Raw genomic sequence first — 17,573 nt, forward strand, 5'->3', positions numbered from 1 at the left:
GAGCACAATATACAAGCTGCCACTGTTCCTTTTATCTCATTCCATTATGTCATCAATCTGCTCATTTTGTCAGTTAAACAAGTAATAAAAGCAAAAAAAAACCCATAATTTGCAGAATATGGGTGGAACCAAAATACCATATGCACTCAAACATTTGACGACAAGCATGCCGGTAATCTTTATACCTGAGGGAAGAACAAATTTTCAGAATTTTGGGCAGATTTCATCAGATTAGGAAGCAAAACCTGTTAACTATCTTTTATAGGATTACAAAGTACAGCTAAGTTGTTTGTTAGAAAAGTCATTATACATACTTCAATGGAAACTTCTCAAATTTCAAATTAATTAGTGGAGTCTCAATAGCCTGAAATATAATCACAACGTGTTGTTTTCAACATTTTGGCATTATGTCCACACTGTTAAAAGAACCTCCACAAAAATTTAGAGTGATTACATTCTTAAAGCCAATGTTTTGGAGAATTGAGGTTTAAAGGGGCACAGTTTTCACAAAGATGCGCTCAGCAAAATGATTTTTAAATGTCTGCTTCAATATCTTACACAAATTATATTGCATATCTGCATACAAATGAACTAAGTATTCTCAATTTTTTTCAAAGCCAGTGTTACCTTTAAAGCAGGTCCCTCTATAATTAAAACCACAAACACTAGCTATTTGATGCATGGACCTTGACTGAACAATCTGTGCTAATTTATTTTTTCCCTTCCAGTGAGTCCTTTTAAAAGAATAATCTATTTTGCAGCTCTGATCTCTTGCTAACATTGCCATGACTACCATTTGGAATCAGAGTTTCAGCCAGACCACCCAATATGCATTTAATGTAGCACCTCAAGCTTTCTAAAAAAGAAATGGTGCAACAAATTGCTACAGAAAAATACCTACTGTGCTTTTGTTTAAGGTTTGTGTAAGGCTAGATTATAATAGGCTTCTCCAAAATTCGTAAGAGTACAAATAAAATTAAATAGATGCAAACAATGAGAACATACAACCTAACATCGAACACAAAAAAAGCACCAGTAATACTTTGGCCAGAGTGTGCTTAGAATGTAAACTCATGACCACAGAGTATATTGAGATGAATAATGTTGGTTCGCTTTTGGAGAAGTAAGATACTTTTCTTCAGTTAGCACTGTGAGGACTGAATTTTTTTTCTCTGCTACAAACCGTTTCCAAGATATTGATTTCATTTCTCTCCTCATAACTACCTGAGACTGAATCAGTGTTCACAACCTAGCTGACCCCAAGATGAACTTCTGAGCCCATGTTGTACTATCACTGAAGTCATAACATTGCCCAACTCTACCCCAGTCTTAGCTCATCTGCTGCTGAACCTATTATCCATGCCTTTGTTTGATCTAGATTTGACTATTTTAATATATATCCCTTGTCAATCTTCCACTTTCTATCCTTCATAAATTAGAACTCATCCAAACCTTTAATTCCCATGTTCTTCCTCACAGCAAATTCCAGTTCCCCACTATCCTTGAACTCTCTGACTTACACTGGTTTCCATTTAAACAGTCCCTTCATTTTAAAATTGTCATCCTTATTTTCAAATCCCTACCAAGTTATTATTCTTCCTTTTTTAAATCATTTTCTTCAGCTATAAAACCCTCCAAGATATCAACACTCCTCTATTCTGGACTCAAGTATTTCCAATTTTAATGGCCCCATTGCTGAAATCGGCCTCTACATCCTGTCAACGTCTTAAACACTTGAATTCCTTTTCTTAACCCATCAGCCTCTTTTCTAACTCTGTCCAGCTTTTCAGGTACTCCTTAATATCTCACTCTTTGACCAAGCTTTTGGTGATCTGCTGCTATATTTCCTGATGTGACTCAGAATTAAATTTTGCTTGCAATACTCCTCAGACCATGGGACATTATAAACAATTAAAGGTGCTAATTAAATACAACTGGTTGTTTCTTCAGATGATATTGAAAAGAAAAGAAGGGTATAATTAAGTGAAGAGGAGTAAAAGAAGTTTGTTTGAAGCACAAAAAATGGCACAGACATGTGGGGCCAAATGACCTGTTGTCTGAGCTGTTAATACTACATAATAAAAAGACAATGGTAGATTTACTCAGCAAGCTATCACCATCCACAGAAAGAAAAGTTGATGTTTCACATGTAACCTTTCTACAAAATTGTTTTATGTTTTGGTTCTGTAGCCTGATATTGTAAAAGGATTCTTCTTCCTTGTCTGAAAAATCAGGAGGCAATGCAGAAATAGGGTGATTTACACAATTGTTTATCATTGCTCCCACGGGTGCCTGAAGTTCTGGAGTGCGACTTCTGCATTGAATTCCGCATTCCTGAACTCTAAAGGTGAATTAGCATTCACATCCTTCACTCAAGTAAAAGCTTAATGACCCAGAGCTTACACACATTAAACATTTGTACACTTGTTTCAGATGATGCACATTTTAAAACTTAAACATTTATATCACGAGGAATTGCATCTGGAAAGGTATCTTAGACCAGTGTGGAAATCCAAGCTTGTTATTTTTTAAATACTGATTCCATTGAGGTTTCTGGCTGAGCGAGAAAAACGCCGATATAAAACAAAGTTATTATTTCTCTTTTGGTTTTGAAAAGAAAATATGAGCATCCAAATTTGAGGGGCAAGAAAAGACCAGTTGATCCATAATACCTGTCCCATACCATGAGAGCCACAGCAGCAGTAATGAATAAAAACCTTGTGGTTGATGCAAAATACAGAGAAATCACCCAAGGCCAACAAGAGGAAAAGACCTTTCCCCAAACAATGAAAGTCCATGAAATCACAAGGGCCAAGTGTTTCATATGTTTTCGAAGTGTCTGCTTCATCAGAATATAATACATCTTCTGATGAAAATGTTTCTTTACATAGTTGGTGTATTCCATCTTGTTTTATTGGCTGAGAGCCAAAAAGCCCAGTAGGCCTTTTTGCTAGAAGCCTTAGAAAGTATATCTTCAAACTGGAAAGTTTCTTTTGTCGTCCACATACCTTGGTAATCTTGTTGCCTGGGAAATGTGCATGGTGATTTCGGCCTTCCCTAAATTTTATAAATAATAAAAATTTTAAAATGGGGCATTTATGTGACTACATTGTGAATAAATATTGTGCAGTATGCACATACATATTTCATTGCCAAACTTCCATGCAATATTTAACATTTAAAATAAAGGAACAACAGACATTAATGTGCACACCATAGAAACAGCTGCTCACTTATGGTGCAATTATTTGGCAGCCAGTCAACAATCGAAGCAATTTAGGGTCTTCTGGTATTTTAGGTGGCTTTTGAAGTAGGAGAGCGAGACATGGCAAGAGTTAAATATTGAAGAGGGAGTGCCAAATATTGGTGCATAGTCACCCAAAAAAATAAAAATCTGGCTAACAGAAAGAATGGGAAAATAAAAATAGAATTGTGGTGGAGAAATGGAGCCACATCACGTAAAGAATGAATCAAAGAAATGGCTGTGTCAGGCAGAAACAAAGACTCAAGGATTTGAAGAGGATAGTGAAACTCTGAGACAACGTACTGATCTCCAAGTAACCAGTGGAACTTAGCAAAGGCACATGGGTAATGGAGATTCAGACTTTAATAGAAATAAGAACAAAGGCTGTAGTATTCTGGCAGATTTGTAATTCATAAGACTAGGGTGGGGAAAGAAAAAGGCCTGGTCAGAAAAAGCTGCAGAACACAAAACGAAACTAAAACTGCTGAAAATCTGAAATATAAATCGAAAAATCTGTAGTCATTTAGTAGATCAGTCAGCAGCTGTTGAGAAAACAATTAGTTAGCATTTCCAGTATAGACTCTATAACAGAAATTAGATTACACGAAAAACAACGAGAATAAGAAAAGAGGAACGGAAATATGACAGAGGAAAATGTGATTTTAAAGTGATTCAAAAGTTAATGAGTGAGAGTTAAATGGCTGAAATAGTATAAACATGAAATAGATTAAGAAAATGCATCACAAAATGTTGGTAAATGGGATTAGGTTGAAGGTCTGGTGTTCCTCACATGCAGGTGCAGATTTGATGAGCAGCATGCTTTTATGCTTCTGTAAAGGAAATTAATAGCATAAGACTGAGCTTTCTTTGATCAAACACAATGAACTAAATAGTAAGCCTAAACATGATGATTGAAATAAATGCATTTGAGGCAATTTTGACTTTCAGTATCCGAGAGAGAAGCAATATCAATTCAGATGGTCCATTATACATCTCTCCTGATTATCAAAGCTATTGACAGTCAATAGCAATTGATTTTTTAAAAAACATCATGCAAAGTCAAAGTGACCCACACTAGGTGCAGAAAATGAAACAGTGTCTGATTTTCTTTGAGCAATTTAACATGAGTGAGTATGTGCTTGGCTCCATTCCAGTTTTGGCAGACTGGAGCATGGAGCTGCAGGCTGTGTATTTGTGACCACAGATTGCACTAAGTTTCTATTTCAATCTTGCTGCATGGAGCGGAGTCAAGTAGAAGTAAGGGCTTTCTTTCATAGGAACTAGAGATAGCAGATAAATGGACATAAGTGCTGATCCAGAGGCTGATGTCCATCTTATAGCCTTCAGCAGGGAAAAGTGTGGCCAAGGGAAAGTACAAAAGAATAAAGAAAACAATAAAACAAATAAGTAAAGGATACTGGGTGAAGTGCTCATTTTGAGAGCCCGGTTTATACAGGAGGGGTGCCATAAGTACATGCACATGTGGCTTAGATTACACCATTGCTAACATCTCCCATTGCCGAGAAGATATTGTATTGTAGTCCAGTCTCAATTTCAGATCATTCATAATTTTTCTTAATTACAGTACAGGTTAGTTGCAATTACTTATTTTTGATAGATAACTAATGAAAACAAATTGAAGCAAGCATTTGCTTTATGGTCACATTCAACCAGAATTGAAATGAAACTGCATGGACACCCGTCACATCAGCAGTGTGAGGAGTAAGGCAGCAGTAAATAGAATCAGTCATAGTAACCAGCTGTTGGTAATCACTCAAAAAAAGTTAATATTGCATGATGAAAGCTTTGCACATTTCAGTGTCGACTGAAGATTTATATGACAAGGGCAGGATTTTCACATGAGCCTTCTTTCGCTAATCTTACAAATGAATAGTTACATACAATTCCATAAACTTTAAGGTTTGGTCTCCGTCTCAGTCGTGGCTCCTGCACAAAAAATTCATTGTCTTCAGGTGATTCTTCTGATGTTGATGAACTCGCCTGCTCTTGTCCATTCCTCTTCTGACAGGAATGACACAAAGTCTGAGAGATAACAGTGACTGGAATATTCCGTGGCAGGCTCTATACAAGTAGACAGGGAAAAAAAAAAGTGAAACTTAGATTGATCAAATCCTCCTCAAAAACATTTTTCTTTTGGGACATCTTTCCTACAAAGTCTCCCCTTTTCTTGTCTCCTCCCACAAACTGAGGAATTATTCCACACAATCTAGGTGTCCTCTAACACTCTACTCAGCCAATTATATTTTATGTCTTATCAGAGACAAGTAGTGACAATCAATTCTTTGATTATGGAGAGCATTATTATACTGCAGGATCTTAATCACGTGCCATTGTGAAAATACGTGCTGCCACATAAATAAATGCAACTACTCACTCTGTTTCGAGTGAGGATTGCTGAATAGTGATTAGGAATAGAAGTGAGTCTCTTTTTTAATGACTCATGACACTGGGCAGCCCATTTATCTTTCAGAGAAAGGTTCTTCAACTGTGCTTCTTGAAAGGATTAATTTTCTTTTAGAGATCAAGCACATCATTTTTACACTCTTCCTTTGGTTCTTCAAATACATACGACAGTACTCGACTTCAGACCACTGAATAAATGAAATGAACTTCTCCAATTAAAAGGCAGAGGAGAATTAGAACATTATGTTAGGTACAATATGAAACCTTACTGCAAGATGAATTATGAATAATTCAGCAGTGTCCATAGAAGTAATATGCGTTTCCATGGATGATTGTAAATGAAAATGAGAGATCACTTGCAGGAGTGAATGAGAGTGTGGGGGATTTAATGTCACCTTTGTTAAGTTCTGGACATTAACTTTCCAACAGCATAGTCCTTCAAACTCCATGAAAATCATTATTAGAGCCAAAATGAGTATCAAATATTTCTAAGCCCAACAGTCTGCACTCTATTATATTCCCAATTGAATCTTACAGGAGTCTGAGGAACAGATGAGAAATTCAGCACGATCCAATCTCAATGCTAGGAGCAACTAGCACTACCTTTTCTGCTTTTCACAAATGGCAACCATGTATTTTAGATTGAAAGCTTTGTTAATGGTCCAATTCCTCTCATTAATATTCACCCGTCTGTCATACCAAATCCACCAAAGAAGTTAGAGCTCATGAAAACTCGACAAGGAAGTTACAGCAGGTGCCAAGCAGATTTACCTCGCTGTTTGCTCTGAACAATGTCTGTGTTGGACACAGGGCTCTAACATCTCAGGGCACTCTCCATGGCCACCAGCTACACACATTCCTCATCCACAGACATTGGCATCCATTATGTGCCAGCCTCCAACAACCCTCAACAAGCCTCAATCCATTTTGAATGCCGTTGCACATCTGGACTCTTTATTCACTGTCAAAGTGCTCACTCACACTCAGCCTACCTGGATGCTCACAGCATCCCTACCTTGCCTTGGCTTTTTGCACATTGCTGCCTCACCCATTGGTACAAGGCTCATATTACATCTGCATTGCCATGCTATTTCGCACAGATACAAAGGAAGGCCATTTGTCACGGTTGTCAGTTGGCCTCAGCCAACTCAGAGTCCAACACATTAAATCAAAGACAGCTTCAGCAAACAGTCCAAGAGCCTGCACATGGTCAGTCAAGGTTTTTTGGGGCAGTCAGAGTCAGGGTGATTTCCACATAAAGGATGAGGAGCTGAACACTGGGAAGCTCACCACCCATCTTGCGTATTGCTGCCCTATTGTGTGCTGCTTTTATGGAGCACAGAAACACACTTCTCAGTCCAACTTCTCCAGATTTTGCAAACTAAACTAGTCCCACTTACCTGCTTTTGGCCCTATCCCTCTAAATCTTTCCTATTCATGTACCTAGCCAAATGTCTTTTAAATGATGTAACTATTCTGGAATGAGACAGAGAGGCATATATTTGGTGAGCTTTACAACTATTACTGGATTGTTTATATGGTACACAAATACATAATTGTATGGTACATGTTAACACAGTGTTGCTACTGTGCACTTTTGATGGGTGCAGTGCCAATCAAGGTGGCCAAGATTGAGACACTGCCCTGACTCAATTCACATAGGAATCTTGCAATCTGCTATCTCATTTTAAGCTTGACTTGATCCCAGATCCAAGATGTAAACATAATCTGCCATCTCCTTATGCCATGGAAAATCCAGCATTAAAAATGGTTATAATCATGTTACAACATGAAGTAATCTATCAAATCCACAGAATGTCTTTTGAAAATACTTGCACACTCTGATGTACGTATAGGTAATATAAATGACAAACCACTGCTGAATGTTTTATTTCTGACCAATCTTTTAGATTTGTCACTCATGCTTGTGTCAATTAAAATTGGAAGACTAAAGGATTTAAATATTTTATAGATTACACAAAATATAGACATGCAAATTAACTTACACATACAAATCTCTCTGTTCATCAGTTTTACAAACTTTTGTGTTCTGCATAGTTTACAAAACATCTGAGTTCTAACATGAATATATATCTAACTTTATGTAGTTAAGATATCCTTGGCTTGCTGTTTACTAACTGACCAGAAGTGTCGCTGTTGTCAGCAGCTGCAGAAGGACTGTGGAGTTTTTCAAATTTTGTGTGCAGTCAAGGGAGAGAGGGAGGCAGGGAACTGAAATACCAATTTCAAAATACATTTATTTCAATTTTATAAAGTTATGACACACAGTACCTTTTCAGGGCAGTAACACTGTTCACTGGAAGACTCACTGTCTCTAATGAATCAAAAATGCTGGCAAAATGTGAACCAATTTGATTTTGAGTTCTTTGGCTATACCTGAATTCTAGCTTTTGCTGTTTTAATTATTTTACTTTAAATTTAATAATTTACTTTTAAATGCCTTTAGTATGAACCTAACTTCAACAGACAGAGCGTGGAAGGTCAAAGTATCTAACAGCGGGTGGCAAAATGTCTGAAGGGAGATGGGTTGGAATATGTGTCTGGACTCTGAAGACTACCTTTATGATCCTGAGTTACTTGGGATTCAAAATGGGAGAACACTGTTGGGATAACATTTGGGGGAAGTGATGGCCCAGTGTATTATTTATAAACTAAAAATACCAATATGTTTCTTTTTTCTTTATGAATTATTAAGGTGCAAAGCAGCCTAAAAGCAATTACTGTTTTGACATGCCTCCTTTGTCAATTTTTAGAGCTATGTTAGCTTCTTTCACAAGTGACTAAAAGCTTCATCAAAGAAGTCAGTTTTTGATCTTAATAGAGGCGAGAGAGGTCAAGAGGCAATGAGGTCTATGAAGGGCTGGTCCCTTCCTCCAAGCCATTGATTTGAATTGTAAATATTTGACATCTCAGCATAGGATTCCTCTCATACTTAAATCATCACATCTTGCCAATTCCAAAATGACTCATTTACACCTACTTGCTGTTTCCTGTTAACTAACCAATCAAAGTTCATTAATATTATTGACAGTTTTCTGGCCTTGCACCATACCAAATGTTGTAGGGAGTGGATTACACATTAATAGCAGGTAGTTGATGTGGTATTTGACTGTTCAAGAATACTGCGACCATTCCTCTCTCCTTGGTCGAGTCTGAGATCCTGTAGCAGAATAACTATGAGTGTGTGTCTTAACGAGAAAATACTCTTCTTCAACTACAAGATATAGCTCTTTAAGTGATAGCGCATATAAGTTACATTATCTCATTAGACATTGTTACGAAGACTATTGGATGATATAGATGACACACCACTCCCCACCACCCCACCCCCCCCAAGATCCAGAGCTATTCTTCCAATTTTATCACCCAAGATTATGTCATCATCAAAGTTTATTGCTGTTTCCAATATTAATCGTCTCAGAACTATTACCTTATACAACACCACTACCAAGATTTATTCCCATCGTTAATATTTGTACATTCATGTATGTAATTACATTTAACACTGCACCATCATGCCTGAAGTCTTTGACTTTACAAATTCACAAGCTATATTATCCATAACTAGAGAGCCCTTAATCTTCTGGATTTCTCTTACTGAGTATCTCTTGCCTGTTGAAACAGATAGTTGCCCCATAACATCATTGGTGGAACTTTCTTCATGGAAGAAGGCTGATCAATGGAATCAAGTACATTTTTCTTTGCAGTATCCTGGATTTCTGAACCAGGTAATTTTTTTTTGTTCTGAAGCAGCACATGTTGGTCAAGCTTCCATAAAGTTGTATGCAGCTGATATTAATTTCGTGTAAGCAAATGTCTATCCTCAATCTGTGTTGAAGAATGTAAACACTTCTTCTGAAGTCGTTGTTTCTGTTGGGCATCTTCATCCACCTTATTGTACCGATACACAGAATTTTTCCCCAGCTCCAGTCATAGCACTGGAGGAATGTGGGTTACTTAGCACTGATGTTGGTAATCCTCCTTTTGGAAATGAAAAATTGAAATGTTCTTCTTGAACCTGTGTTTGTTCATTATCTAATATTGAATCCAATTTTGTTCTACAGATAGTCTTGCTCTCTGAACAACTTCAGTTAAAAATTCCTCATGTTCGTAAGTGGGTGAAACTGATCCTTCTCTTTGTCATTATTTGCTGCGTTCACAAACTTTGCTAATATCTGCAGTCTGAAGGTTTTTCAGTCAGGATATAAATGGACAAAATTCCCAACACTCCTATATAGAAGAGGAACCTTAATTATCTGGCATTCGATTAACTGAATTTTGGATTATCTGAACAAGATCGCAAGGTCCCAATGTCTGTGGTCACAGATTTCGTTCCTGTTAATCATATGAACCATCATAATCCATCAAAGGTAATTTCAGTAGATTTGTTTTTCCCTTGCAAGTTCCATGATAAGTCTAGGAAGCCCTATGAAACCCTTTTATCACTTGCCCCATCGCAGGTTAAATGACAGCAACTTGTTCCTGGACCAATTGTTCCCTGACTGGCTTCTCTTTAAATGGACTGGACATAAATGAGTGATTCTTGACTTGTTCATTGTTTCTTCAAATAAATTGAACACCTCCTGCTATCACAAGGTTGCTAAAATCTAGACACGTGTGCAGGCTCAAGAATGAGAAATATTGATTACAAATCATGTGTACATTCTCAATTCTCTTTGTGAGGCAGAATTGTTTGTAGCACGCCTGAGTTATGCCATCTGGGATCATGTAGTTTTTAAAAATCTGTAACAATAGTAATTCTATTTCTTCAGTCACACTATTCGATCCGATGAAACATTCCTACATTGAATCAAGCTTAGATTCAATGAGATGTCCAATGATATAAACAGGAGCCATCTAACTGGAGTTTTTTGGATCACCAATTTCCATTAGGAATGCATTAGGTGTTTTTATATGCTCATAGTTGTATCTCATTAACTGGTTTGTATGAGAATGGGTTTGACATTTTCCTGCTCTGAAACTATGTCTTATGTCAGTGCGTCATCTGGAATTGAGACAGCAGGAAGTGGAGGGTGAGAGTGTGGGACAAAACACCAGTAGAGGTGGCAGATGAGAAGGATAAGAAGAGATAGTTTACCGATTTGATAGCCATACCTTAAAGTTTGTTAACAGCAGTTCTGGTACCATCATATGGGTGAATACCTTATTTGAGGGATTTACACACTGCATTCCAGAAAGATGAGCATGGGTCTGGGCAGTAGCAAAGCATTGAAGGACTTTGGAAATTAAAGGAAGGCATCTTGCAACTTTGAAGGGATCAAAAGTTTTATTCTGAGAGATGGATGATGGTAGCAAATTTGAAGGAAAGCACCCTAGAACCAGACCAGAAAGGACTATTAATAATATCAGCTAAAATAGAAGCCACGAAGAGAATGAGAATAGTCAGCAGTTTGGTAGGATTAAAGTTTATAAAGCAGGTGTTGGACCACATCCATAAACTAGTCCAAAAAGGGAGAATGATGCAAATTCAACATTTGGGCAAAGTGAATACCTAGGAAGTGTCCTAAGAGAACGGAAGGAGGCAGCAGATGCAACTGAATTAATGTTCTTAACCTTCATGACAAAGAAGTTTATGAGCTCTTTGCAGTTAATATTGAGTGTGAGGGTGGAGGCAGAGAGGGTAATCTAAAAACAATTTGTGGGGGAAGAGAGAAATCAGAAATTATACAGTTGATGATAATCTGAAAACACTGGGCAGTTTTTAATGCTTGACAGCATTGTCTGATAATATTTTAGCACAAGAAACAGTTGAGGTGAACAAGATTGTCACATTTAAAGTGAACATCAAGAGGACCTTGAAATTGTATTTGGATAATCCGAAGTTCAGATAATTGATAATCGGATAATCCAGGTTACTCTGTATTTGACATTTCCACCGAAGAAGATTGGGCCAGGAATGTGGAAAGAACGAGTTATCTTTTACGGGCAAATGACATTGGGACAGCTGAAAAGCAAAGGCTTGATTTTCCTGACAGCTTGTGGACCTGCAACTTTTTTCATTATTACGAGCCTAACTTTCCCTAAGGCACCAGATACTAAAACCTTTCAAAAGTTGACAGATTTAGTTAATGAATATTACAACCCCACGCCTCCTCTAATTCTGAGACATGATCAGTTGTACCGATCAATTCAAAAATCAGGTGAATCCGTAACAGGGATTTTTGACTTGGTTAAGACAACTGGCAGATACATGTGATTTCAGGTTAACCCCTGAATGAGATCTGAGAGACCATTTGGTATGTGGGATTCATGATGTAACCATGCAAAAGCACCTACTAGCTGAAACCCAGCTGGACTTCAAACAGGGAGAAAGTGAGGATTGCAGATGCACAAGATCAGAGTCAAAAAGGTATGGTGCTGGAAAAGCATTGCCGGTCAGGCAGCATTGGAGGAACATGAGAGTCGATGTTTTGAGCATAAGCTCTTCAGACTTCAAACAAGCATTACAATTGGCTTTGTCATTAGAAAGTGTGGCAAGTGGAGCAAAAGTGATTGTCCTGAGCAAAGACTACTGCCAGATACAGACCAATCCCCACCATATTGCTTAAGGGATTTCCAAAATGAAGATGATGGCAAGAAGTTACGACTGGTAGCCAGGACTGGATGCAAACATTGCTGCATTGGTGGGCCAACAAGGACGAAAGTTACTACCTCAGCTCCCCCATATTTATGGGAATGGCTGGGTAAACACCAGACCAGAGGTGGGGAACCTTTTCATGTTGGAAGACCACATTATGTTAGTTGTAATCTAATAAGGCCACAACCAAGAAACTTCAATTGTATATTCTTCAAAATTCACATCTTTTTAATTGTGGCGGTCGGTCTGTGAGGATTATTTTGTTGAATTTTCTTTTGTTCTCTGGTATTTTAAATATATTCATTTTAAGATTAAAATAAAAATAATAAAGGACAAAAATAAACATTTAATAAAAAATAAAAGATTTGTTCTGCAAAATTTGGATTCATTCAAAAGGCTACACACAATGGCCGTAAGGCTGCAGGTTCCCCATCCCTGCCCTAGACTCAGTTACACGTTGACTCTGCAGATCCTTTCCTGGGCTCACTGCTCTTCATCATTGTGGATGCCCACAGAGTTCATTTGTGAATCACAAGGACGACAATAGACAATAGTGAGTATCTTTTGTAATACATGGACTCCTGAACATGTTGGTCACAAATAACAGGCAGGGAATTCAGTATTTCCTGAAGTCAAATGGTACTCGCCATATACAGACAGATCATTCAATGGGCTGGCAGAAAGAACAGTTCAAACTTTCAAGGCAGGCTTCAAGAAACAGCTTACAGCTTCACTGGATATCAAATGGTCCCAGTTCCCATTTGTTTAGGAGATCGCCCTTCATGCAACTACAAGGATAGCTCCAGCAGAGTAGCTGATAGGGAGAAAACTCTGCACCAGGTTAGATGTGAACTTTCTGGACCAGGCGGTGAGGAGGAGAGGAGTGAAAGGGCAACAGAAATGCCCAAGCTGGACACAAGATTCCACTAAGCAAGAGGGAGAGCTTACTTCAGGGGATTAAGTTTGGTGTAGGACCCATCGAAGTGGACCTACATGGGTAAGAGGCATGGTCAGTGAGAGGTCAGGTCCAGTGACATTTCAAGTTCAGGTATGTGTGACAGTTCTGAACAAGCACATAGACCATATGAAAGCTCTAAGCTTGCAAACAATACCTGGCTCCTCAACTGCTGTTCCGAATGTTCTGGAACCTGGCTTCTCCCTCTCCATCAAGCATTGAAGATCCATTGGAATCTGAGATGGACAAGGCAGATGTCACTGCCTTGTCAACTTTGCTGTTTGAAAGAGAGAATGAATTTCTTCTGAGATGCTCCCGATGCAAGAGGTGAGCTTTTGTGCATTACATGCCACCTGTATCAGAGGCAGAGTTGCAGGAACTTGACCTGGTGTTAAACCTGATTCCTGAAGAAGGGCTCATGCCCGAAATGTCAATTCTCCTGCTCTTTGGATGCTGCCTGACCTGCTGTGCTTTTCCAGCAACACATTTTCAGCTCTGGTTTTAAAATACCCCAGGAGAAGCTACAAACAAAAAAACAATCGACCTATGTCCTCACACTCAGAGGTGAAAGGATATAGTGATTGTAACGAGGTCAGTGTGCTGACCCCTTCATAGAATAAAAGTTCTCTGATTGGTCCAACTGGAGCTCTGACCGAATGACATAAACAGGAGTGTCAGAGGCTCTGTTCAGAGTTGTCACTCCACAAGTGAATATAAGGTGACTTGGTGGCAACATAAGAGCCTCAGTGGAGTTATTTCATGACCAGGTTCATTTCCCAATACAAGGTCTAGTTCAGCTACCTCCCTAGTTCAGCTACATATTATTTCAAGAAATTCTCCTGGATGCACCTAACAAATTCTGCCCCACCTGAACCCCTGGCACTAAGGGAGTCCCAGCCAATAAAACAGCCTTGTTTTTATATCTTTCCATGATCTGCTTAAATATCTGTTCCTCTATCTCCCTTTGGCTATTGGAATGTCTATAGTTTAACCCCATCATTATTCCTGACTTCTACCCATATGAGCACTCCAGGACCTCTTCACTTAGTGCAGCAGTGACATCCTCCTTAATCAGTAATGCAACTCCTTTTCCACCTCGATCATGTCTGAAATATTTTAACCCTGGGACTTGGAGCTGCCAGACCTGTTCTTCTCTCAGTCAAGTTTCTGATTAATATTAGACCTATGAATCTTTTGAATTATCTACTGAAGAGTTTGTGATATGTTCAGTCAATGAGTCACTTCAAAACTGAGTTCAAGACAGCCACAGGTGAGGTGCTGGAAGATTGGCAGTTGGCTGGTGTGATACCATTATTTAAGAAAGGCTATAATGAAAAGCTAGGGAACTATAGACCGCTGAGCCTTACATCAGTGGTGGTTAAGCTATTGGACCGAATTGTGAGGGACAGGATTTACATGCATTTGAAAAGGCAAGGACTGATGAGGGATGGTCTACATGGCTTTGTGCGTGGGGAATCGTGTCTCACTAACTTGATTGAGTTTTTTTTTTGAAGAGGTAACAAAAATGTTTCATGAAGGCAGAATGGTACGTTGTCTATATGGACTTCAACAAAGCATTTGACAAGTTTGGTAGACTGGCTAGTAAGGTTAGATCACATACGGTCTGGGGGACTAACCAATTGGATACAAAATTAATTTTAAAGTGGAGACAGAGGGTGGTGATTGACTGGAGGCCTGTGACCAACAGTATTCCATTGAGATTGGTACTGGGTCCATTTTTGTTTGTCATTTATATAAAATGATTTGGATGTGAATATAGGAGGCATGATTAGAAAGTTTGCAGAATACACTAAAATTGGTGGTATAGTAGATGGTGAAGAAGACTATCTCAGACTACAGAGGACTTGATCAGATGAGCTAATGGGCCGAGGAGCGGAAGGTGGAATTTAGTTTAGATTAGTTTGAGGTTTTGCAATTTGGTAAGGCAAACTAGGGCAGGACTTACACAGTTAATGGTAGGGTGCCGGGGAGTGTTGCTAAACAAAGAGATCTAGGGATGCAGGTACATAGTTCCTTGAAAGTGGAGTCTCAGCTGGGGAGGATGGTTTGGTGCACTTGCCTTCATTGGTCAGTGCATTGAGTATCAGAGTTGGGATGCCATGTTGCGGCTGTACAGGACATTGGTGAGGCTACTTTTTGAGCACTGCATTCAATTCTGGTTGCCCTACCAAAGGAAGGATGTGTTAAACTTGAGAAGATGCAGAAAAGATTTACAAGGATCTTGCTGGGACTGGAGGGCTTGGGAGAGGGTCAATAGGTTGGGGCATTTTCCCCTGTAGCACTGGAGTGTGAAGGTTGACCTTACAGAAATGTACAAAATCATGGGGGCATGGATAGATGAATAGTTGAGATCTTTTTGCTAGGGTAGGAGAGTCTAAACTTAGATGGCATAAGTTTAAGGTGAGACGGTGAAGATGTAAAAAGGATTTGAGGGGTAACTTTTCACACAAAGGGTGGTACGTGTATGGAGCAAGCTGCCAGAGGAAGTGGCAGAGGCTTGTACAATTACAACATTTAAGAGGCATCTGGAGGGGTATATGAATAGGAAGTTGTTAGAGGGATATGGGCTGGGTGCTGACAAATGGGACTAGTCAGGCTGGGATGTCTGGTTGATAGATGAGATGGACCAAAGGGTCTGTTTCCATCTTCAAAAACTCTGCTAGGTTTTTGGGCATCGAATGAATCAAGGATATGGGGTTGGGATTGTGGCAGGATGATAGACAGGCTTAATTGACTTTATGGTCTATTTCTGTCAGATGGTCTGCAGCAACTTGGAAAAGTTATATTAACAACATCTTTCAATCCTGTGATTTCCAATGCTTAAATGGAGCTAATTGTTTTCACTTGCAACTGCTGTTCCAACTACTTTTCAAGTAACAGACTGAACTGAATTTAGAGTTGCTCCTTTAAAATCATTGCAGTAAAATCCTGGAACATGCTATCCAACTGAATTGTGGGAAGACATTCACCATGTGGACTTTGGGGTCAAGTCCATGGCTCACCATCTTCTTCTCAAGAGCAATTAACAATGAATAATAAATGTCAACCCTGCCAATAATGCTCACATCCCAAGACTGAAGAATATGAAAAGCACATGGCAAACAGAAAGAAATGCTGGAATGAAAGGCAATTCCTTTGCTCATCAATTTTTGTTCATGTTGTACCAATGACAGCCCTGAGCACTTCAAAGTCAGGCATGGTATGAGACATAGAACAGAAAGACCCACATTAACCTGACAATGCATCTATGCAAGAAAAGAAGATTTAAAAGTTACATGCAGCTTGATGAGCAAGACCTTTTCTGAACTCACCGAGATTAAGTTTTCATTTGTCAAAAATGGTTACTTGAACTTTAAACAGAGAAAATGATTCTTCTGAAGGCACATATATGGTTCTGGAATCATACAGACATTCAGCCTATCATGTTTTTGCTGGCTCTCTGGATGAACCACTCCTTAATCTCACTCCCTCATCTAATCCTGAAGCCCTGCAATTCATTTTCTTTTAACATTATGCAGTCCTCTTTGAAGTCCATGATTGAACCTGCTCCCACCCCTAAGGTACTCATGATGTAAGAGAAGGATGAACTTCATAAAAGATTGAAAATCTGTAATAAACTTTTCAGAATGAAATGCAGCAAAAAAAGCTGAAGAAATATTACAGCAGAGATTAAACAATAGACAGGACAGCACTAACAAGTTTCACTTTTTAGTTTAACAATGTTACAGGTTACCACATCTCTAGCTCATTTGTAACATATCCTCAGTCCTATGATTTAATACAAAATGTCTCCACTGTTTGAAAGCTTGCTAAAATATAATTACATAGAAAATTCCATGATGTCCCAAGTACTTTAGATCCAAATAATCTGAAAAGAAATGGTTGCAAGGTAGGAAACACAGCAACCAATTTACATACAGCAATGAGGTAAATGGCTGGACAGTTAGCTTTGAATGAAATGTGAGTTTAAAGATAAATAACAGCAAGAATCTCCTCAGTTTGTCTTCAAAATAATATAGCAGTTTTTTCAACTATTAGAGAGAGAAAGTGAGGTCTAGGTTTAGTCTCTCACCCAAAATACAAACTTCTAACGTTAAATTGTAAGAATATATAATTTACAGAAGCCTCCGAAGTGGAGCTTGTTACCACAACCTGTTGACTTACAGGCAGGGGTGCTATCTATTGATCCAGGGCTGAGACCTAATTAAGAGATCTTCGCTGAGTGGATTAAAAGTTACACGATGGAGCTAAATAGTTTTCCTCAAACAGTGATATATTTTCTTTTACCTTCTCCTAAATATTTGAAGTTT

The 17,573-nt window shown here is 38.6% G+C and overlaps 1 protein-coding gene across 2 annotated transcripts in view; it reads right to left on the reverse strand.

The window, feature by feature from the left end:
- The window catches only part of card11 (caspase recruitment domain family, member 11), a 229,217-nt gene that overhangs the window by 67,183 nt on the left and 144,461 nt on the right, over positions 1 to 17,573 (reverse strand). For both annotated transcript variants that reach the window (XM_060840331.1, XM_060840330.1), the window contains exons 9-10: positions 5,147 to 5,326; positions 3,009 to 3,057 (exon numbers count right to left, since the gene is read on the reverse strand). In XM_060840331.1, the coding sequence (XP_060696314.1) occupies positions 3,009 to 3,057; positions 5,147 to 5,326 (229 nt within the window). The remainder of the gene's footprint in view (positions 1 to 3,008; positions 3,058 to 5,146; positions 5,327 to 17,573) is intronic.

The sequence above is a fragment of the Hemiscyllium ocellatum genome, chromosome 20, assembly GCF_020745735.1.
Source record: "Hemiscyllium ocellatum isolate sHemOce1 chromosome 20, sHemOce1.pat.X.cur, whole genome shotgun sequence".
Classification (NCBI taxonomy): domain Eukaryota; kingdom Metazoa; phylum Chordata; class Chondrichthyes; order Orectolobiformes; family Hemiscylliidae; genus Hemiscyllium; species Hemiscyllium ocellatum.